This window comes from Mustelus asterias, chromosome 19, assembly GCF_964213995.1.
Source record: "Mustelus asterias chromosome 19, sMusAst1.hap1.1, whole genome shotgun sequence".
Classification (NCBI taxonomy): domain Eukaryota; kingdom Metazoa; phylum Chordata; class Chondrichthyes; order Carcharhiniformes; family Triakidae; genus Mustelus; species Mustelus asterias.
In genome coordinates, this window is record NC_135819.1 from 19,518 (window position 1) to 43,801 (window position 24,284).

General features: G+C 47.5%; 1 protein-coding gene across 1 annotated transcript in view; it reads right to left on the minus strand.

The window, feature by feature from the left end:
* Positions 1–362: 362 nt before the first annotated feature.
* The window catches only part of LOC144507664 (serine/threonine-protein kinase N2-like), an 86,930-nt gene continuing 63,008 nt past the window's right edge, over positions 363–24,284 (minus strand). The window contains exons 13-18 of the mRNA XM_078234821.1: positions 21,735–21,797; positions 20,475–20,551; positions 18,017–18,159; positions 9,483–9,590; positions 7,534–7,614; positions 363–2,670 (exon numbers count right to left, since the gene is read on the minus strand). Of these exons, the coding sequence (XP_078090947.1) occupies positions 2,467–2,670; positions 7,534–7,614; positions 9,483–9,590; positions 18,017–18,159; positions 20,475–20,551; positions 21,735–21,797 (676 nt within the window). The 3' untranslated portion in view covers positions 363–2,466. The remainder of the gene's footprint in view (positions 2,671–7,533; positions 7,615–9,482; positions 9,591–18,016; positions 18,160–20,474; positions 20,552–21,734; positions 21,798–24,284) is intronic.

The window sequence follows — 24,284 nt, forward strand, 5'->3', positions numbered from 1 at the left end:
CTCGTGGTACACAGCCTGTGTACAAAGATCCGAGACCTGCAGTGTACAGCTAATGTGCACAGCTCTGAGACTTGTGATACATAGCCTGTGTACACATGTTCAACACTTCCAGTGCACGCCCCATGCACACACATCTGGGTCTCCCAGTACATGTTCCGTGTGCACAGAACCGAGACTCCGAGTACATAACCCGTGTACACGTGCCTGAGACTCCTGGTACACACCCCATTTACACAGGTTCGAGACTCGCGGTACACACGCTCACGCAGAGGCAATTAATTGAAATAATCCCGATAAGTATCGAATTATGAGTGAGACAGTCTCCGGCGAAGAGTGAAACAAACAGGCAGTAGGGTCCACACTAAGCTAAATCATCTTATTCAGAGGACAAACATCGCTGATAATGATACATTAAACAAGAAAAAAGGTCATTTATACCAATAAGATTCTTTCCTTTCTTAAAAAATACACCTTTCTATCAATAAAAAAATAGTCAAGTTTCCTTAAGAATCAAAGTTGCTAATGGGACAGGAAGCCCTTGGAGTGAAGAATAATAGTAACAGCTTCACTGGCCCTTCTGGATTTCAGTAGCACGTTCCGTATTTAGCCCTGGCTCCAAACCAAGCTTCCCATCTTTGGGTTGCATGCGTTACGGTGAGAGATTCAGGCCGTCTACAATGGCGGAGTTAGCAAGGACAGCAATGTGGCTTTAGACTCACTGGAAAGATACAGGACTCGGCCGGAGTCGGGAGCAGTGTCACAACACACGTACGAATCACGGAAGAGGTAAGCAATCCTTCAAAATACACCAGCTACCACCGATTGGCTCATTTCAAAGTAGCATCTGGAATAGTGATTGTAAAAAAAATATCCGCCCGGAGTCACAGCAGCAGCAGCATTCCAGGGGAAATCCGGAGTATCCCTAAGGAGCAACGGGAATGAGAAGCAAGACTTCATTTCATCTTTCAAGACAAGACATCTGGAAATCCCACTCCAAATCAGGCAGCTGTCTTTCTGTATATTCATCCTGGGGATGTGGGCATTGCTGGCATCCACTTAACTGTGTAAGGGGTTGGGTCACAAAGGCAGGATTGGTGATCCCCTTCCTGACAGGAAACTCTCATCTGGGTTTATGGGGGGGGGGGGCTACAGAGAAAGAATTGGTCAATCCCACCACCCAACCGGCTCGCTCCCATTGAACACCCAGCATCACTGGGTCGCAGCACAGTATCTGAGTGCAGAAAGCTCCCCCCTACCCCGTGCTGAGCTACCAGCTGTAGCCATTTCGCTTTAAGCTTGAAATTTAAAATGTAAACCGTTTCACAATGAGCAGCTGGCTGAGTTGGGAATGGGGAAGCTGTAGACACAGGGGGCAGGACTGAGCTGCCGGGCACACACACCCCTCACTCGATCAGCACACAACTGTAAACCCCGGGGGAGGGGGGGGGGGTTGGTAGGTGTGCATGGGGGTGTAAGTGTGTGTGTGGGGGCGATGTGGGTGTGTGTTTGGGGTGTGTGTAAGGGGGGGGCTGTATTTTGTTGTGAGGGGTGTGTGGATGTGTGCGCATCTGCGCGCACGTCTGTGTGCGCACGCACGTACGCGCTAGGTGTGCGCGTCTGTATGTGTGTGTGTGTCTGTGCGCGGGATGTGGGTGTGTGTGTACGTGCATGTGTACGCGGAGTGGGGGGGTGTGCGCGCGGTGTATTTTGTTGTGGGGGTCAGAGGGGAAGCGAGGGTCTGTTCAGGCAGTGCATTTTGTCGACATTATCCACCGAGTGGATATTTCCAGACAATCTGAATAATTGTCAGAAAATAAGAGGTACGAAAGCGAAATGAGCGAGCGGGAAATGTTTCAGTGGCAGGCTCCTGAATCTCACTCCACACTCACCGGAAATGTACATAAAACAGCCCAGCGACTGCCCTGCCCTCCAACCCCGATCAGAAACATCTCACCCTCGCGGCCTGGCCATTACGATCAGAGTGGCCTGCCAGTCTGAGACTCCCCACTCTGACTCAGAAACCAGCACGAGTCTCCCCACCACCAGGACCTGATGTGGCTGGGAGTGCCTCAGTACAGCAGAGTATCATCGGATTTCAGGATGGGCAGTGGAGAGTGGGGCGGGGGGTGGGGGGGGGGACAGAGAGCCAGAGTCGGGTACAGCAGAGGGAAAGTTTTAGCTGACACAGACCAAGGCCGTGGCCCTCAGTACAGCTGCTCAGTTTGACGCTGAACCTTAATTCGGTAAGGCTTTTTAAAAGTACAAAAAAGGTAAGATTGGTCAAAAATATATATATAAATAAAAGCTTTTTTTTCTTTTTTTTTAAAAAAAAAGGCAGAGAGGAAATTGCATCGTATTTCAGAGACGGGTTCCACAAACTCGGGCCTGCTTGTGGAACTTGACATTTTCCGAAAAAAATGAAACCAGTGACTGGATTTATTGCTGAGCCGAGCCAGCCGCTGAACATTAACAGTACTGCGAGACGTAATCAAACTCCTTGAACATAATCTGCTCCTTCTGGGTGAGAATCCGGGGTTCCCGAGGGGGGGTCAGTGTCGCCTGCTCGGCTGTAAACTCTTCGTCAAAATTGCTGACATCCTCTCGCCCGCTGATGGTGGGCACAAAGGGGGGCTTCACTTTCTTTGCCAGCAAAGCTTGCCAATCGATATCCTGGATCAGAGGCAGGGTTGGGAAGAAACAAAATCAGTGTTAGTTTGCAATGTTTGGAGAAAGGGGACCGAACGGAGCTAAATCAGCAAATTCCTGGACACTGGAGAGGCTTTAAACACCTGCACCCAATCTGGAATCAAGGAGGCTTCTTTAGCAAATGGATGCGTGGCTTGAGAACTGGTGCAGTTTATTCATTAGTCACAAGTAAGGCTTACATTAACGCTGTAATGAAGTTACTGTGAAATTCCCTTAGTCGCCACACTTCGGCGCCTGTTCGGATCAATGCACCCTAACCAGCACATCTTTCGGACTGTGGGAGGAAACCGGAGCACCCGGGGGAAACCCACGCAGACACGGGGAGAATGTATAAACTCCCCACAAACAGTAACCCAAGCCGGGAATCGAACCCGGGTCCCTGGCGCTGTGAGGAAGCAGTGCTAACCACTGTGCCACGGTGCCACAGCGGGCAGGGATTTAGATTTGTGGATCATTGGCATCTCTTCTGAGACGGGGGTGACGTGTTCAAGAGGGACGGGTTACACCTTAACTGGACAGAGACTAATATCCTGGCAGGGGGATTTGCTGGAGCCACTCGAGAGGGTTTAAACTAGTTTGGCAGGGGGGTGGGACCCAAAGCAGGAGGGAGACAGAAGAGAAGGTTGAGAACAGCACGGAAGTTAAAGAGAGCACATTAAGTAGTGAAGGCAGTGTCAGTAATCCTAGTACCAGACAGATCAGGCAAAAGCAAGACAGAGAACAAGGGAAGTCCAAATTAAACTGCATTTATTTCAATGCAAGAGGCCTGACGGGCAAGGCAGATGAACTCAGGGCATGGATGGGTACGTGGGACTGGGATATTATAACAATTACTGAAACATGGCTAAGGGAGGGACAGGACTGGCAGCTCAGTGTTCCAGGATACAGATACTATAGGAAAGATAAAACAGGAGGTAAGAGAGGAGGGGGAGTTGCACTTTTGATTGGGGAAAACATCACGGCCATACTGAGAGGGGATATATCCGAGGTTTCGGCCACTGAGTCTATATGGGTAGAACTGAGAAATAAGAAGGGGGAAATCACTTTGATGGGGTTGTACTATAGGCCTCCAAATAGTCGGCGGGAAATTGAGGAGCAAATATGTAAGGAGATTACAGATAGCTCCAAGAAAAATAGGGTGGTAATAGTCGGAGATTTTAATTTTCCCAACATTGACTGGGACAGCCATAGTATCAGAGGGTTGGATGGAGAGAAATTTGTTGAGTGTATTCAGGAGGAATTTCTCATTCAGTATGTGGATGGCCTGACTAGAGAAGGGGCAAAACTTGACGTCCTCTTGGGAAATAAGGAAGGGCAGGTGACAGAAGTGCTAGTGAGGGATCACTTTGGGACCAGTGATCATAATTCTATTGGTTTTAAGATAGCTATGGAGAATGATAGGTCTGGCCCAAAAGTTAAAATTCTAAATTGGGGCAAGGCCAATTTTGATGGCAGGAACTTTCAAAAGTTGATTGTGGGAGACTGTTGGTAGGGAAAGGGACGTCTGGTAAGTGGTTGGCTTTCAAAAGTGTGTTAAACAGGGTTCAGGGTAAACACATTCCACTTAGAGTGAAGGGCAAGGCTGGCAGAAGTAGGGAACCCTGGACGAATCAAGATATTGAGGCCCTGGTCAAGAAGAAGGAGGAGGCATATGACATGCACAGCCAGCTGGGATCAAGTCGATCCCTTGAAGAGTATAGAGGGTGTCGGAGTAGAGTTAAGAGAGAAGTCAGGAGGGCAAAAAGGGGACAGAAGATTGGCAGATAAGACAAAAGAGAATCCAAAGAGCTTCTACAAATATATAAAGGGCAAAATAGTAACTAGGGAGACAGTAGGATCTCTTAAGGATCAACAAAGTAATCTATGTGCGGATCCACAAGAAATGGGTGAGATCTTAAATGAATATTTCTCATCCGTATTTACTGTTGAGAAAGACATGGATGTTAGGGAACTTGGGGAAATAAACAGTGATGTCTTAAGGAGTGTACATATTACAGAGGAGGTGGTGCTGGAAGTCTTAAAGCGCATCAAGGGAGATAAATCTCCGGGGCCTGATGAAATGTATCCCAGGACATTGTGGGAGGCTAGGGAGGAAATTGCGGTCCCCTAGCAGAGATATTTGAATCATCGACAGCCACAGGTGAGGTGTCTGAAGTTTGGAGGGTGGCAAATGTTGTGCCTTTGTTTAAAAAGGGCTGCAAGGAAAAGCCTGGGAATTACAGGTTGGTGAGCCTCACATCTGTAGTGGGTAAGTTGTTAGAAGTATTCTGAGACAGAGGATCTATAGGCCTTTAGAGAGGCAAGGACTGATTAGGGACAGTCAGCATGGCTTTGTGAGTGGAAAATCATGTCACACAAATTTAATTGAGTTTTTTAAAAGGGTAACCAAGAAGGTAGATGAGGGCAGTGCAGTCGACGTTGTCTACATGGACTTAAGAATCATAGAATCCCTACACTACAGAAGGAGGCCATTCGGCCCATCAAGTCTGCATCGATCACAATCCCACCCAGGCCCTATCCCCATAACCCTGTGCATTTACCCTAGCTAGTCCCCCTGATACTAAGGGGCAATTTAGCATGGCCAATCCACCTAACCCGCACATCTTTGGACTGTGGGAGGAAACCGGAGCACCCGGGAGAAACCCCCGCAGACACGGGGAGAATATGCAACACCACACAGACAGTGACCCAAGCTGGGAATCGAACGCGGGTCCCTGGCACTGTGAAGTAGTAGTACTAACCACTGTGCCGCCTTGGCTTAGCAAAGTCTTTGACAAGATACCGCATGGTAGGTTGTTGCATAAAGTTAAATCTCACGGGATCCAGTGTGAGGTAGCAAATTGGATACAAAATTGGCTTCTTGACAGAAGACAGAGGGTGGTTGTAGAGGGTTGTTTTTCAAACTGGAGGCCTGTGACCAGCGGTGTGCCTCAGGGATTGGTGCTGGGTCCACTGTTATTTGTCATTTATATTAATGATTTGGATGGGAATTTAAGAGGCATGGTTAGTAAGTTTGCAGATGACACCAAGATTGGTGGCATAGTGGACAGTAAAGAAGGTTATCTAGGATTGCAACAGGATCTTGATCAATTGGGCCAGTGGGCTGACGAATGGCAGATGGAGTTTAATTTAGATAAATGCGGGGTAATGCCTTTTGGTAGATTGAACCAGGGCAGGACTTACTCAGTTAATGGCAGAGCATTGGGGAGAGTTACAAAACAAAGAGATCTAGGGGTACATGTTCATAGCTCCTTGGAAGTGGAGTCACAGTTGGACAGAGTGGTGAAGAATGCTTGGTTTCATTGGTCAGAACATTGAATACAGGAGTTGCGACTTTGGCTGAGGGTTGTGAGTGTCATTGGCCAGACTAACATTTATTACCAATTTCCAATTATCTGTGTGTGATGATACTGTGCCTTTAAGAAATGCATTTGTGTCACGTTTCCTGTGCAATTATTGGTGCCGCTTTGTCTATACCGGGCAGCCCACATTGCTACTGTAGCAACATCAATAATCGTAATTACTAAAATGTTTGTTTTAATCTGGATTCATGCAGGGTTGTTATTTTAGTGTTTCCCCTGGGGTTTTTTATAGTGGGGCTTGATTCGGGTTTGGACAGGAAAAGTCATGTGACTGGGCGGGGCTAGGCTCACAGAGAGAATCCCAGCTCAGTTGCCGTTTGGGAACTGCCTGTCTCTTTCTCTCTCTGGATTTGGAGACTGGGATCTGCCATAAAATAGGTCTCTTTCTTTGAAGTTCTGCTGCTTGAAGGTAGATCTTTCTCTGGAAGCTGATGTATAGGAGTCTGAAGGCAGGTGTCTTTCTGTATCTATCCAGAGGGGTTAAAAGGCTGGAAATCTAGCATCCATGTGAGCATATCTGTTTTTGGTGCTAATTGGTTATAAAATAGGATTTATGTATGGGTATATTGTTTAAATTGGCACTATAGAGATGTCAAGAATTATGTTTCGTCATGCGTAAAATTTGGTAAAAGTTAGGCCAATTCTTTTTGTTATAATCTAACTGCATTCTTAATTAAAGCTTGCTTTGATAAAAGCTCCCTAGTGCGTCACTTGAATCATACCTGGTGTAAAACACCTTGTGCTCGCACTAATGCAAAAATCAAATAAAGTTGGGGGTCCAGGCTAACTTCACAAAGTACCTTGGAGTTTCTGATCTTGTCCCTAACATTTCAGAAGGAGGCAGCGAGCTCCCTTCCTGGTCTGCTATAGTCTGTGTAACACAGGGAGGGAGGTCAGGTATTCTGACCTAGCCACAGTTACTTGGATGCCGTTCCATGTCGGGATTGGTTTGTGATCAGAAAGCTCCCAGCCCAGTCAAGGAGGAGGCTGTGCCGGATCCGGTTCTGGCGAATAACGTGGGTCAAGTGGATCAGGTGACAGTCGGGGAACCTTTACATTAACGCTGCAATGAAGTGACTGTGAAAATCCCCTAGTCGCCACACTCCGGTGCCTGTTCGGGTTACACTGAGGGAGAGTTTAGCATGGCCAACGCACCCTAACCAGCACGTCTTTTGGACTGTGGGAGGAAACCGAAGCACCCGGAGAAAACCCACGCAGACACGGGGAGAATGTGCAGACTCCACACAGACAGTGACCCAAGGCTGGAATTGAACCCAGGTCCCTGATGCTGTGAGGTGGCAGTGCTAACCACTGTGCCACCGTGCTGCATGGTGAGAGAGAGAAAAAAAGACATTTACATGAATCCAACTTGGTCAATTTGAAGATTATAAACATTAACACAGATGTAATGAAATAGTCACGAGTGCGACCAGTGCCTCTGGTTCAGCTTGATTGGGTAACTCACCCTGAAGAATGGCTGCTTCTTTACTTCTTCTGCATCCCGCTCACTGGAGCCCAATCGACGCTCGGGATTCCTCCGCAGCAACTGGACAGCAATAATATTTTTATCATCATTGGGTCACTGAACCCGTGCGACAAGTTGACAATTTCCCAGCCCACAATGCTCGCACATGCTGCCCCCTGCTGTTCAGCTGTATTCTACATCAAATCCTGGATTAACAATGTCCTCCAATTCAACACTGGCAAGGCTGAAGCATCAGGACAGAGGCAAGAATGCCAAATTTCAAAGGGGAGAAACCATTTGTACTGCATGAGGAAAGAGCGCCGATCGGTTTGCATGCAGCATCAATTGTTGCTTCCTTTGAGATTTGGTACTCTTGCGAATCTGTCCTGATGAGTACAAGACTAAAAGCTTCAACAGCCTTGTCAATCAGCATTGCCTGCTGTGACAATTGCATTGAGAAGCTCATTGTCTTATTAAAGACAGGTAATGGCTATTGTTTCAACCTCAGAGTATAAATGGGCACAGCTGGAACAGTTGCTGTGGGGATTTTATATGGAGTTTTGCCTCTGCCATGTTGGGAGCTGAAGGTAAAAGCTAATCTGCTGCATCATTCCTCCATCTGAAACTAACAGTTAATAATCACAAGCTTGTCTTTTTTTCAAACAATTCTCTACCTTCCCCATCCCCTATCTTTCCCAGATGATTCCATTAGGAACTCGGAATCATTGCACTTGCCGTTGCCAATTCCAGATTCAGCTTTGTCCATCCTCTACCCGTCAACTCGGATTTAAATGAAATCCTACTGTCTAGACACTGCTCCACAGAAAATCCGCCTACCCATTACTCCTTCTATTACTGGCTTGGCAGTCCCAGAACATTAGATTTAGATTTGCTGTAAAAAAGAGACAAGCTGTCAAAGTTTCTCTTTGTGCATTCACCAGGACAAATGCAGGAGTGTCAAATTTCAAAGGGAGAAACAATTTATACTACGAAGAGTAGGAAAGAGTGCAGATCGCTTCTCCTAATTGTTGCTTACTTTTAGATTTGGCATTCTCACGAATCTGACCTGATGAGTGCAAAACAAAAAGCTTTGACAGCATGTCTCTTTTTTAAAAAAAATACTCAAGTCCTGTAATACCAAACCACTACAAATTTAAAATCTTTATCCTTATCTAGGGAACATTCCTTCTCCACTCTACCATCTCTTTCAGCCCGCTATCCCTCAAATACCTCCACTGGAACACTAATGCTAGACCAGCCCTTGATGTAAATCAGTTCCCTTTAATTCCCAGCCACTCGGTTCTCGGCCACTGTGGCTATCCCTTTCTACCACACACTCTGGTTGATTGGTTTAGTGTCTCTCATTTTGCACCCCTTTGCACAACAGGACGGCTGCCATGTGATCACATCCCGTTCCCCGTAAAAGTATTTCCGAATGCCTTTTTCATTCCCACATTTCCCTCATTTTTCTTTTCAAAGGTTGCGCATCAGTTTTCCCACCATATCTCCAGGAGATCGGATTTCGCAGCTGAAGAACAGTTGCAAGAAGTACATGGATGTCTTTGTCATTAAGACAGAGAATAGCCAGGTAGCCGCCATAGTCACTGCTTTCCTTGTCTACACAATCCAAACATCCCATTACGTTCTTCACTGTCCTTGCCCTTGAACTCACATCCTCCATCTCCCCCCATTCACTTGCTGAGCTCACCTTATGCAAGCGACTCAAGAACAGCTTCTTCCCTGCTGCCATCAGACCTTTGAATGAACCTACCTTGCATTAAGTTGATCTTTCTCTACACCCTAGCTATGACTGTAACACTACATTCTGCACTCTCTCGTTTCCTTCTCTATGACCGGTATGCTCTGTCGGTATAGCGCGTAAGGAACAATACTTTTCACTGTGTGCTAATACATGTGACAATAATAAATCAAATCAAATGATCCTTTACCCTTCTCATGATGGCAATGGCTTCAGTTGACAGGAATCGTGGGTATCGAACCTCGTCATTGACGATGCTGTCAAACACTTCTTCCTCGTCATCCCCAGGAAACGGCGACTGCAAAGCAAACAGAGAGAACTCAATTGCCGTGCCCAAATCAAGACGCAAGGGCCTTTGAGTTACTGAATTTAAGCATAGTCTTTACTGTGTAGTAAAACGCCGTGATGAGGCTGATATTGAGTAGAACAGCTGACTGATCTGAATTATTATTGAGTATTCCAGCACCAGGGACATCTGACAATGCAGCCAATTCAGCTCTGTCCAAACACGATGAAGTATAAAAGGATTAGCTGTCTCAATCACTGCAGAAACCTCTCTGCCCCCATCTGCTGATACAGACTTCAGTGTAAGTACTGGGCAGCAAGTGAGCTCCCAGCCAAACTCAAAAGTAAAGATTTTTTAAAAGTTTATTTATTAGTGTCACAAGTAGGCTTACATTAACACTGCAATGAAGTTACTGTGAAATTCCCCTAGTCGCCACACTCTGGCGCCTGTTCGGGTACACTGAGGGAGAATTTAGCATGGCCAATGCACCCTAACCAGCACATCTTTCGGACTGTGGGAAGAAACCGGAGCACCCGGAGGAAACCCATGCAGACACGAGGAGAACGTGCAGACTCTACACAGTCAGTGACCCAAGCCGGGAATCGAACCCGGGTTCCTGGCGCTGAGAGGCAGCAGTGCTAACCACTGTGCCACCCAGTTCAAGTTGAGTTCAAGTTGCAAAGTGTCAATGGAAATGTGAGGGACCAACAGGAATGCAGACATGAGAGAGTATGACTGACAGAGAGGGTGAGATAGCATCACTTTCTCCCTATCATCATTACTGCCCTGACTTGTACGGCACTGAGGGTGGCCACTTTCTCCAAACGTGCGCTCTGCTGCCGACATTTATTGTCCATCGCTCGGGTGTTCTGAGAAGACGGTACTGGACACAACACAAATTGTTACCAACAGCAGGAGGCCACTCTGCCCTTAGTGTCTATGCTAGCGTTGCACGGGGATTTCTGAAAAGCCTCACTCTCCAGCCCTTCCCCCCCACAGCCCGACAAATATTCCCCCTTAAACCGGCCCATTTGCAAAGTTCAACTTTATTATCGCATCTGCCTCCACACCACGGGTCTCAAGACATCAAATCAAAGACGGGCAAGAAAAGCTCACAATTACCACTGCCCATCTTCCCTCAGCTGGTGAACCAGTATTGCTCCATGTTGAATGGCACTTGGGAGAGGCACTGAGGATGATAAAGAATGGACTCCAGGTAGGGGAGTTCAATATCCCACATCTTCATTGGCTGAGCTGGATATGAAACATATCTACCAGATTAGGCCAAGGCAAATGGAAAGCTTATTAGATCCTGTCTTCACCAATCTGCCGGCTGCAGATGCATCTGTCCATGACAGCATTGGTAGGAGTGACCACCACACAGTGCTTGTGGAGACAAAGTCCTGTCCTGGCACAAGGGGGATGGCAGACCGGGCACTTGGAGGGGGGGGAGAGGGGGAGGCAGGCTGGCCACTGGGTCAGGCCGGGCGCTGAGTAGGCCAGGCGCTGCGGGGGGCACAGTTTGAAAATGAGTGCCAGCCAGACCTTTGAAGAGTTATATTAGGAAAACAGGACTTCCTGCAAAGCCTGGTAGAAGTTTGGAATTCTCCTCCAACGATGACAGCTGACGTGACGTCAACTGTTAATTTCCCACAGGAGATTGTGCGGTTTTTGTGAGCCGGGGGATACGCGACATGAGGCAAAGGTGGCAATAGACGTTAAGTCACAGATCAGCCATGATCCCACAGGAATGGTTTGATGGGGCCTATCCCTGATGTTCCTCTGTAATCCTAGGTACACCCATTCAGGAACAAAGGTGGAGAAACGATGGGGAAACCCGACATCAATCTTCCGCCACAAGTGCCAAAGGGATGATACATCTCAGCCTCATTCTGGGGTCCCCCATCATCACAAGGCAGCTTCAGCAAACTCAATTCACGCCATGAGGTATCAAAGAATGGGTGAAGACACTGGATTCAGAGCAGAGTCTGGGGTCCTGCCAATATCCCAGCAGTGGAACTGAGAAGAGCTCGGCTCCAGATTGAGTCATGCCCCTTGTCAAGCCGTTGCAGTACAACTTGTGGGAAGCCAACTGCTTTATTTTATTTTTTCTTTATAATTTTTATAACATTTTCTACAGTGTATTGATACCAACACTTGCTCACGGGATAAATCCTGCTGAGGTCTCAGGTTTTACTTGTGCTGGGGTATGTTGTTACAACAGACTGAGACCAGTACGATCAGCTAACTTCAGCAGAGACCACTAACTCGTGTGCAGTGCATGATCAGAGGTCAGAACCAATTAGTGCTGTCCACCTCTGTAAACGTGTTACATTAACCAATGAGTGTGAATGGGTGTTCTCCGAAATAATGTATAACAATGACTGTGAGAGAGAGAACAATAGAAGACTGGTAACATCATATAAAACAGAGAAGGAACCCCTAATAAACTTGTCCGCTTGTACCAGGCCACGGGGTGTCGGCGAATTCTTGAACTTAACAATTCTGATGTAGTCAGCAGGATCACCGATCGGACCTCCACTGGAGGAGCACTGACGGATCCATGGCCAAGAGGTAAGAACCCCTCTTAGCTACAATTCTCTGGTACGTGACAATATCCAGGCTTGGGCTGAGAGCTAACAAAAAGCATTTGCTCCACACAAGTGCCAGACAATGGTCTTTTCAAACAGGAAAGAACTTAACCATCCCCCTTTGGCACTCAGTGACATCATCATCTAACTCCACCTCTCCCTGCCTCCCCCACACGCCCCCCACCGCCACCCCAACACCCTGGAGGGCACTGATGGCCAGAAACATCATTGGACCAGACATCTGGGTGGCTACAAAAACCCGGTCAGCTACAAAAACCCGGTCAGAGGCTAGTTATTCAGTGAGGAGTAACTCACTACTAACTCCCCAAATCCTGGTCGCTTACAGTCCTGAGAATGAAGCCATAGTACATATCAAGAGTAGATGTGGCACTGAGACAGGAAGGGTGCCGCACCCAGGGGGAGAGGCTGCATCAGGTTGGGAGGGGTGGGAAAGGGCTGCATTCTGGGGGGCTGTAACGTCTTTTGAATGCGATGTTAAATCCAGGGTCCTGCCTGTCCTTTTGAGTAGATGTATAAGATCTGCAGGAGAATTTAGGGGAGTTGGCTCCAATCTCTGGGTCAATATTTATCCTTCATCCATCATCACACAAAGCAGATCTGATCCTAGTTACACTGCAGGAGCCTCCTCCATTCAAACTGGCAGTTCCACTCCCAACATCACAACAGCGACAGTCCTTCCAAAGTACTCCATTGACCGAAAACACCTTTGGGAGAACTGTTGCCATGAAAGGTGCTATATAAATGCAGGTCACAGTTCCTGCCTCAGTGCCACGTATACTCTTGATTTCTGTCCCCGAGTGAATCTTGCATCCACGGCATTCTGACCCAGAGGTGAGGGTGCTGCAGAAGGAGCTATGCTTCGTTCTCAGGATAGTGAGTGACGAGGATTTACTCCTCACTGAATAACCAGGGTGTTGAGATGGCCATGGGGGGAGTGGGGAAGGCAGGGAGAGGTGGAGTTAGATGATAATGTCACTTAACTCCACAGCTGCTGCCAGACCTTTTCTTAAATTCATTCATGGGACATGGGCGTCGCTGGCTGGCCAGCATTTATTGCCCATCCCTAGTTGCCCAAGAGCAGTTGAGAGTCAACCACATTGCTGTGGCTCTGGAGTCACGTGTAGGCCAGACCGGGTAAGGACGGTAGATTCCCTTCCCTAAAGGGACATTAGTGACCCAGATGGGTTTTTCCAACTATCAACAATGGTTTCATGATCAGCAGATTCTGAATTCCAGATATATTTTTTATTGAATTCAAATTTCACCATCTGCCGTGGCAGGATTTGAACCCGGGTCCCCAGAACATTAGCTGAGCTTCTGGATTAATAGCCTAGTGATAATACCACTAGGCCATCGCCTCCTCTCCGGCTGAGTTTATCCAGCATTTGCTGTTTTTAATCCAGCGCATGCTTTCAATTGGAGCAAACTAAACATACTGACATGAACAATGATGGAAACTTGGCGAGTAGAGTTCTTGGCTTGGTATTTTTGGTTGCAGATCATTGCGCTTTGTTGGCGACACAGTTGAGGAGGGGTTAAGTTCTCAGAGCCTGAGACCTGGTGAGACATCATTTTGAAGTGCCCACCTTATGCATTGGGAGAGCTCACCTCTGGTCTACTGTTTGCTCTGTGCTCATGTTGAATCCAAGCTTGATTCCGAGAGCCATTTTACACACTGACTCCTATTCCATCGACAGTGGTATGATCACAGATAACACGATGGCATCATGGAGATGGAGAGGCTCAAACATACAAGGCATGAGTGGAGGCCCAGCCATAACTAGACCAAAAGAATATTACAGAGTACAAGAGCAAAGAGGTAGTGTCAAACCTGTACAAGACATTTTTGAAGTTATATTATGGAAAGGACATGAAACCACTCGAGTGGTACCAGGGTGAGAAACAGTAGCACTAGCTATAAGACCATAATGTGGAGATGCCGGCGTTGGACTGGGGTAAACACAGTAAGAGTTTTAACAACAACAGGTTAAAGTCCAAAAGGTTTATTTGGTAGCAAATGGCACCTGTTGGACTTTAACCTGGTGTTGTTAAAACTCTTACTGTATAAGATCATAAGACATAGGAGCAGAATTAGGCCACTCAGCCCATCGAGTCTGCTCTGCCATTCAATCCTGGCTGATATTTTTCTCATCCCCATTCTCCTGCCTTTTCCCCATAACCCCTTATTAACCAAGAACCTATCTATGTCTTAAAGACACTCAATGACCTGGCCTCCACAGCCTTCTGCGGCAAAGAGTTCCACAGATTCACCACTCTCTGGCTGAAGAAATTCCTCCTCATCTCTGTTTTAAAGGATCGTCCCTTTAGCCTGAGGTTGCGCCCTCTGGTTCTAGTTTTTCCTACTAAACAAAGAACAAAGAACAATACAGCACAGGAACAGGCCCTTCGGCCCTCCAAGCCCGCGCCGCTCCCTGGTCCAAACTAGACCATTCTTTTGTATCCCTCCATTCCCACTCCGTTCATGTGGCTATCTAGATAAGTCTTAAACGTTCCCAGTGTGTCCGCCTCCACCACCTTGCCTGGCAGCACATTCCAGGCCCCCACCACCCTCTGTGTAAAATATGTCCTTCTGACATCTGTGTTAAACCTCCCCCCCTTCACCTTGAACCTATGACCCCTTGTGAACGTCACCACCGACCTGGGGAAAAGCTTCCCACCGTTTACCCTATCTATGCCTTTCATAATTTTATACACCTCTATCAAGTCTCCCCTCATCCTCCGTCTTTCCAGGGAGAACAACCCCAGTTTACCCAATCTCTCCTCATAACTAAGCCCCTCCATACCAGGCAACATCCTGGTAAACCTCCTCTGTACTCTCTCCAAAGCCTCCACGTCCTTCTGGTAGTGTGGCGACCAGAACTGGGCACAGCATTCCAAATGCGGCCGAACCAACGTTCTATACATCTGCCACATCAGACCCCAACTTTTATACTCTATGCCCCGTCCTATAAAGGCAAGCATGCCATATGCCTTCTTCACCACCTTCTCCACCTGTGACGAAACTTTCAAGGATCTGTGGACTTGCACACCCAGGTCCCTCTGCGTATCGACACCCTTTATGGTTCTGCCATTTATCGTATAGCTCCTCCCTACATTATTTCTACCAAAATGCATCACTTCGCATTTGTCAGGATTGAACTCCATCTGCCATTTCTTTGCCCAAATTTCCAGCCTATCTATATCCTTCTGTAGCTTCTGACAATGCTCCTCACTATCTGCAAGTCCTGCCAATTTTGTGTCGTCCGCAAACTTACTGATCACCCCAGTTACACCTTCTTCCAGATCGTTTATATAAATCACAAACAGCAGAGGTCCCAATACAGAGCCCTGCGGAACACCACTAGTCACAGGCCTCCAGCCGGAAAAAGACCCTTCCACTACCACCCTCTGTCTTCTGTGACCAAGCCAGTTCTCCACCCATCTAGCCACCTCCCCCTTTATCCCATGAGATCCAACCTTTTTCACCAGCCTACCATGAGGGACTTTGTCAAACGCTTTACTAAAGTCCATATAGACGACATCCACGGCCCTTCCCTCGTCAACCATTTTGGTCACTTCTTCAAAAAACTCCACCAGGTTAGTGAGGCATGACCTCCCTCTCACAAAACCATGCTGACTATCGTTAATGAGTTTATTCCTTTCTAAATGCGCATACATCCTATCTCTAAGGATCTTCTCCAACAACTTCCCCACCACGGACGTCAAGCTCACCGGCCTATAATTACCCGGGTTATCCTTCCTACCCTTCTTAAATAACGGGACCACATTAGCTATCCTCCAATCCTCTGGGACCTCACCTGCATCCAGTGACGAGACAAAGATTTGCGTCAGGGGCCCAGCGATTTCATCTCTCGTCTCCCTGAGCAGCCTTGGATAGATTCCATCAGGTCCTGGGGATTTGTCAGTCTTTATATTCTCTAACAAACCTAACACTTCCTCCTTTGTAATGGAGATTTTCTCCAACGGTTCAACACTCCCCTCCGAGACACTCCCAGTCAACACATCCCTCTCCTTTGTGAATACCGACGCAAAGTATTCATTTAGGATCTCCCCTACTTCTTTGGGCTCCAAGCATAATTCCCCACTTTTGTCCCTGAGAGGTCCGATTTTTTCCCTGACAACCCTTTTGTTCCTAACGTATGAATAAAATGCCTACTAATGGAAACATCCTCTCCACGTCCACTCTATCCAGGCCTCGCAGTATCCTGTAAGTTTCAATAAGATCCCCCCCTCATCCTTCTAAACTCCAACGAGTACAGACCCAGAGTCCTCAACCGTTCCTCATACGACAAGCTCTTCATTCCAGAGATCATTCTGGTGAACCTCCTCCGGACCCTTTCCAAGATCAGCACATCCTTCCTTAGATACGGGGCCCAAAACTGCTCACAATACTCCATCCAGGGACTGATCCCACTGGGATAGAGAAGCCTACCCGAAAATTCAATGAAGAGTTAAAATGATGAGGTAATATGCCAAAGTCAATAGAGAAAGACGATTCCTTTGGTGAGGGAGTTAGTGATGAGAGGTCAGGAGCAAAGAGTATAGTGGGGAGCATCAATGCTTTGCCACGGGGAGTGGTTGAGGGGGAGACCATTGCAGTGTATCAGGTCTGTAACGCAGATGATAAAGGGTTATTAGGGAAGAGAGAGAAAGAGAGTATAAATTTGTTTTGGAGGTTTCAGCGAAGAACTGACCTCCTTCCCAGCCGCGATTTTCTCCGATTCAAGAGAAATGATGCCAGCTGGTTGAGCAGGTATGGTGTGAAATATGTGACAGGGGTAAGTAAAAGTTTATTTATTAGTGTCACAAATTAGGCTTACATTAACACTGCAATGAAGTTACTGTGAAATTCCCCTAGTCGCCACACTCCGGCGCCTGTTCAGTTCAATGCACCGAACCAGCACGTCTTTTGGACTGTGGGAGGAAACCGGAGCACCCGGAGGAAACCCACGCAGACACGGGGAGAATGTGCAGACTCCACACAGACAGTGACCCAAGCCAAGAATCGAACCCAAGTCCCTGGCGCTGTGAGGCAGCAGTGCCAACTACTGTGCCACACCAGGTTTGAAACACTCTTCCACATATTTCACATAACGTTGGCTCAATTCTTTTCAACAAGAGACTGAGATGATTTTTGCTCTTCAAAGGCATTCAGCGATATGGAGTTTGGTACCAGACCAGCCACAATCTCTTGGATAGGCTTTTTTTTTATTCGTGGGACATGGGCGTCACTGGGTGGCCAGCATTTATTGCCCATCCCTCGTTGCCTTTTAACTGAGTACTCGTTAGACCATTTCTGTGGGAAGTTGAGAGTCAACCACATTGCTGTGGCTCTGGAGTCACATGTAGGCCAGACCGGGAAGGACGGCAGATTTCCTTCCCTAAAGGACATTAGTGAACCAGATGGGTTTTTCCGACAATGGTTTCATGGTCATCAGTAGATTCTTAATTCCAGATTCTTTTTATTGAATTCAAATTCCACCAGCTGCCGTGGCGGGATTCGAACTCGGGTCCTCAGAACATTAGCTGAGTTTCTGGATTAACATTCCAGCGATAATACCACTCGGCCACCGCCTCCCCCACAGGAAACAACAGCAAAGGATTTGACCGGGATTTGAATCTCGGTCCTCTCACAAACTCTGTGATTAGAACACCCAAAGCGAAGATCATACCCCTAGATCAATGAGGCCACCCGCTGCTTAGTGACCTCCTTCTGTTCCCATATTCTGAACAGCTTTTTCCTAAGAAAGAGGAAACACACAAGGGATGTAACCACACGGGTTTGACGGAATAGCGATCACTCACCTCTCCCACCAGCATCTCGTAGATGAGGACACCAAGACCCCACCAATCCACAGCCCGGGTGTAGGACGTGTCAGTCAGAACCTCGGGAGCAAGGAACTCCGGTGTACCACAGAACGTGCTTGTTCGCTCTCCATATCCCATATCTACAGTGATAAAACAGTGATTTGTCCGGATAGTTCGATCTGAATACATTAACAGAATCGACGCGAATCTGCACAATAAACCCAGAACGTGCAAAGTTACATCGAAACGCCATGTCCTAGCACCGCTGGTGTGGAAGTTAGGTTACAACAGTTGTGAAAATTAAAGTACCATAATTGTCAAAAAAAACTGTCAAGTAATGGAAAATGATTATTAGCCAAACACGGCCTTCAGTCAGGCCTTCAGTCAGGCCTTCAGTCAGGCCTTCAGTCAGGCCAACACTGACATACGCAGAATAAGTGAGTATAACTAAAACCTTGTTCCATAAAAACTGCAATCCAGGTCAGGACAGCAGATGGAAACAAAGAACAAGTTACCACAGCAATTACCAAGTAGCAACTTATGGAGACATACGATGCTAATGAAGGATTGGTTTTCTATTGGATAAGAAAGGGCAAAGGGCTATGCTATGATTGGTGGATATGTATGTCAATGAAAGATGTTCCTGATTGGCTGTAATTGACTATAACTGAGAGCTGTTTCTCTGTAACCTCAGAACCGCTCCGGCCATCCCGTGTTGGCCATTGAGAGTTCTCCTTGTGCACAAGTAATTAATGACCTTGTACCTTACCCAAGAGAACACCAACACTGGCACGGAAATCTCGAGGAAATCATCAGCTTGAGGGCCAAGCATTCACATAGGAACATAGCAATTAGGAGCAGAAGTCGGCAAATCCAGCCCTTCGAGCCTGCTCCGCCATTCAATCAGATCATGGCTGATCTCTTCCTGGCTTCAAATCCACCTCCCCGCATCTTCCCCTTAACCTGCTTTTTTTTAATATCAGAAATATATTTATCTCCTTCTCAGAATCATTTAATGATTCAGGCTCCACCGTGCTTTGGGACAGCGAGTTCCACAAGTTCATCTCCCTCTGCGAAAGCAAGCCCTCTGACAAGGCACCACATGGTAGGTTGTAGCATAAGGTTAAATCTCATGGGATCCAGGGTGAGGTAGTCAATTGAATACAAAATTAGCCTAACGACAGAAGACAGAGGGTGGTTGTCGAGGGTTGTTTTTCAAACTGGAGGCCTGTGACCAGTGGTGTGCGTCAGGCATCGGTGCTGGGTCCACTGTCATTTGTTACTTATATTAATGAATTTATGGGGCATGGTTAGTAAGTTTGCAGATGACATCAAGACTGGTGGCATAGTGGACACTGGAGGTTATCCAGGATTGCAATGCCTGATCAACTGAGCTAGTGGGCCGATGAATGGCAGATGGCGTTTAATTTAGATAAACGTGAGGTGATGCATTTTGGTAGATCGAATCGGGACAGGACTTAGTTAATCATAGAATCCTACAGTGCAGAAGGCAGCCATTTGGTCCATTGGGTCTGCACCGACCACAATCCCACCCAGGTCCTACCCCCACAACAGGTCATTTACCCTAGCTAGTTCTTCTGATACTATGGGGCAATTTAACATGGCCAATCCACCTAACCTGCACATCTTTGGTAGGGCATTGGGAGAGTTACAGAACAGAAAGATCTAGAGGTACATGTTCATAGCTCCTTTAAAATGGAGTCACAGGTGGACAGAGTGGTGAGGTAGGCATTCGGCATGCTTGGTTTCATCGGTCAGAACATTGAATACAGGATTTGGGACATCTTGTTGAAGTTGTACAAGACATTCGTAAGGCCACACTTGGAATACTGTGTACAGTTCTGGCCACCCTATTATGGAAAGGATATCATTAAACTGGAAAGAGTACAGAAAAGATTTACTAGGATGCTACCAGGCCTGGGTAAAGGAGACTCACTGAACCAGCGCTGGATAAAGGGAACACACTGACCCAGGCTGGATAAAGGGAACACACTGACCCAGGCTGGATAAAGGGAACACACTGACCCAGCGCTGGATAAAGGGGACATACTGACCCTGTGCTGGATAAAGGGGATTCACTGACCCAGCGCAGGATAATGGGAATAGACTGACCTAGTGCTGGATACAGGGGACACACTGACCCAGTGCTGGATAAAGGGAACACACTGACCCCAGCACTGGATAAAGGGGACTCATTGACCCAGTGCAGGATAATGGGAACACACTGACCCAGCGCAGGATAATGGGAACACCTTGGCCCAATGCTGGATAAAGGGGACTCACTGACCCCCAGCGCTGGATAAAAGGGACACACTGACCCAGCGCGGGATAAAGGAGACTTACTGACCCAACGCTGGATAAAGGGGACTCACTGACCCTGCACTGGATAAAGGGGTCACGCATGTTGTGCTGAATTCAGAAAAGTGATACCAACCTTCCTTACAGAGTCCAAAATCAGCGATTTTCACATAACCCTCTGTGTCCAGCAGCAAGTTATCAAGCTTCAAGTCCCTGCAGGAACAATAGACAATAGCTATATCGTAACCACTGCCAAAATAAATGATAACTTGAAATGAGGCAAAAGTATTGGGGTCAGTTAAAATTCAAGGAGAAAGTCCATGCATCTTCAGAACATTCCCAGAATAGCCGACAGTGCTTTACAACCAGTGTGTTCCTAGCTTCTGAGCAAGCTCACTTTCGGATATCTTTGTGTTACTGACCCAGAAGTGGGAGTTAAAATACTTAGGGTAGTAAAATAAAAGTAAAGTTTATTTTTTAGTCACAAGTAGGCTTAAGTAACACTGCAATGAAGTTACTGTGAAAATCCCCTAGTCACCACACCCTGGCGCCTGTTCGGAGACACTGAGGGAGAATGTAGCACGGCCAATTCACCTAACCCGCACATCTTTGGACTGTGGGAGGAAACTGGAGCACCTGGAGGAAACCCACGCAGACATGGGGAGAACATGCAGACTCCACACAGACAGTGACCCAAGCCGGGAATTGAACCCGGGTCCCTGGCGCTGTGAGGCAGCAGCGCTAACCACGCTGCCACCCGAAATTCTCTCACCGACAACCATTTGTCCAATATTCCACTGAAAGGCCACAGGCTTCACATTGCAGCCTCTGAATGCAAAATGTATTCTTCTGGGCGACACGGTGGCACAGTGGTTAGCACTGCTGCCTCACAGTCCCGGGTTCGATTCCCGGCTTGGGTCACCGTCTGTGTGGAGTTTGCACGTTCTCCCCGTATCTGCGTGGGTTTCCTCCGGGTGCTCCGGTTTCCTCCCACAATCCGAAAGACGTGCTGGTTAGGGTGCATTGACCCGAACAAGTGCTGGGGTGTGGCGACTAGGGGAATTTCACAGTAACTTCATTGCAGTGTTAATGTAAGCCTTACCTGTGACTAATAAATAAACTTTACTCGCGTCCAGGTTTTGTTCATACTGAACCACAGGCAACTACATTGTACAGTTTCTCCAGTCCAAAGCCACTATAACTCTGTTTTGCATCCCTTTGGCTAATTTTGAATATTTGCTGCTACTCCCTTTTCATCCAAGGGCACTCATTTTGCTATCGAGCCCACGGTGTGAATCCTAACTTCACTAAAGTTCTACAAACATGCAAATTATCGAGTGGGCTGTTCATGGGAGAATTCAAATGAGCTTGGTTATCTGGCGGCGAGCTTTCTTACCTGTACACAATCTTGTTATTGTGAAGAAACTGCAGCCCAAGAACAACACACGCAGCGTAGAACCTGCAAAGGACAATTACAGATTTAATTCTCTCAGAAATTCTCAGAAACCCTACAGCACAGAAAGAGGCCATTCAGCCCATCGAGTCTGCACCGACCACAATCCCACCCAGGCCCTATCCCCATATCCTTACATATTTACCCACTAATCCCTCTAACCTACACATCCCAGGACACTAAGGGCAATTTTAGCATGGCCAATCAACCTAACCCGCACATCTTTGGACTGTGGGAGGAAACCGGAGCACCCGGAGGAAACCCACGCAGACACGAGGAGAATGTGCAAACTCCACACAGACAGTGACCCAAGCCGGGAATAGAACCCAGGTCCCTGGAGCTGTGAAGCAGCAGTGCTAACCACTGTGCTACCGTGCCGCCTCACCCTGTTTCTGTGTGTCCCCTGTGAGTATCCAACCAGGATGTGGAGACGCCGGCGTTGGACTGGGGTAAACACAGTAAGAGGTTTAACAACACCAGGTTAAAGTCCAACAGGTTTATTTGGTAGCAAAAGCCACACAAGCTTTCGGAGCTCCAAGCCCCTTCTTCAGGTGAGTGGGAATTCTGTTCACAAACAGGGCATATAAAGACACAGACTCAATTTACAGAATAATGGTTGGAATGCGAATACTTACAGCTAATCAAGTCTTGAAGGTACAAACAATGTGAGTGGAGAGAGCATTAAGACAGGTTAAAGAGATGTGTATTGTCTCCAGACAGGACAGCCAGTGAGATTCTGCAAGTCCAGGCAAGTTGTGGGGATTACAGATAGTGTGACATGAACCCAATATCCCGCTTGAGGCCGTCCTCATGTGTGCGGAACTTGGCTATCAGTTTGTGGCTTGTGGCTTTTGCTACCAAATAAACCTGTTAGACTTTAACCTGGTGTTGTTAAACTTCTTACAGTATCCAACCAGTCCATGGAAAGACTGCCCAAGACATTATATGGCAAAGGAATAAGCCTGAAACATGTCTTTTACCTTCAGCAAGTTTATTCTCAGATAAGGTCAGCATGGGGCGGGTTAGCATTGCTGCTTCACAGCTCCAGGGACCCGGGTTCGATTCCCGGCTCGGGTCACTGTCTGTGTGGAGTTTGCACGTTCTTCCCGTGTCTGCGTGGGTTTCCTCCGGGTGCTCCGGTTTCCTCCCACAGTCCAAAGATGTGCGGGTTAGATTGATTGGCTGTGCTAAATTGCTCCTTAGCGTCCCGGGATGCACAGGTTAGAGGGATTAGCGGGGTAAATATGTGGGGTTACGGGGATAGGGCCTGGGTGGGATTGTGGTTGGTGCAGACTCGATGGGCCGAATAGCCTCCTCCTGCACTGCAGGGATTCTATGGATAGAGACAGCGCCTGACTGCTTCCCCACACCCAGCTGTTCCAGCTCTGTCCACTTACACACTGCGTGCACAACCGATTAAATTCAACTAGACAAATAAGATGACAAATCAAGACAGAGAGACATCGCATCAAACAAAAGAAATCACAAGGAATCACAAATGCATTTTGGTCGACCCAATTCAGGTGGGAGCTCTAAAATAAATGGCAGAACCATAGTCGCACAGAGAGATCTGGGAGTACAGGTCCACAGATCCTTAACAGTGACAGCACAGGTGGAGAAGGTGGTGAAGAAACCATACGGCATGTTTGTCTTCATCGGACAGGGCAAAAGTTGGCAAATTGTGTGAGTTACATAAAACGTTGGTTAGGCCACATTTGGAATACTGTGTCCAATTCTGGTCACCGCACTACCAGAAGGACGTGGAGGCTTGGGAGGGAGTACAGAAAAGGTTGACCAGGATGTTGCCTGGTATGGAGGGTATTAGCTATGAGGAGAGATTGAATAAACTGGGATTGTTCTCCCTGGAAAGACGGAGGCTGAGGGGCGACCTGATAGAAATTTATAAAATTATGAGGGGTATGGATAGGGTGAACAGTTGGAAGCTTTTTCCCAGGGTCTGAAATGACAATTACAAGGGGGCACAAGGTCAAGATAAGGGGGGAAAGGTTCAGTGGAGATGTGCGGGGGAAGTTTTTTATACAGAGGGTGGTGGGGGCCTGGAATGCACTGCCAAGTGAGGCGGTTGAGGCAGTTACATTAGCGACATTTAAGACTTATTTGGATAGACACATGAACAGCTGGGATATAGAGGGATGCAGGCGGTGGGTCCAGATAGGACAACGTGATCGACGCAGGCTTGGAGGGTCGAAGAGCCTGTTACTGTGCTGTACTGTTCTTTCTTTGTATTAAATCAAACTGCGGTTAACAGGGTCGATGAAACACATCAGTCCCCGTGACGCCCAATAGGTATAGCAGGCCTCGATGGTGCCCTCGGACACCGCATGCTCCCTCTCCAGGGACACCCGGCCACAGTAGAGGGGCTAGATAACCTCCTCGGTCGCTCGCTCTCGGACCTGCTGACAACGAGTCTGACCAGGCCCAGGAGAAGGTTCGCAAGCGGGGGGGGGGGGGGGGGGTCCTCTGCCTCCCCAC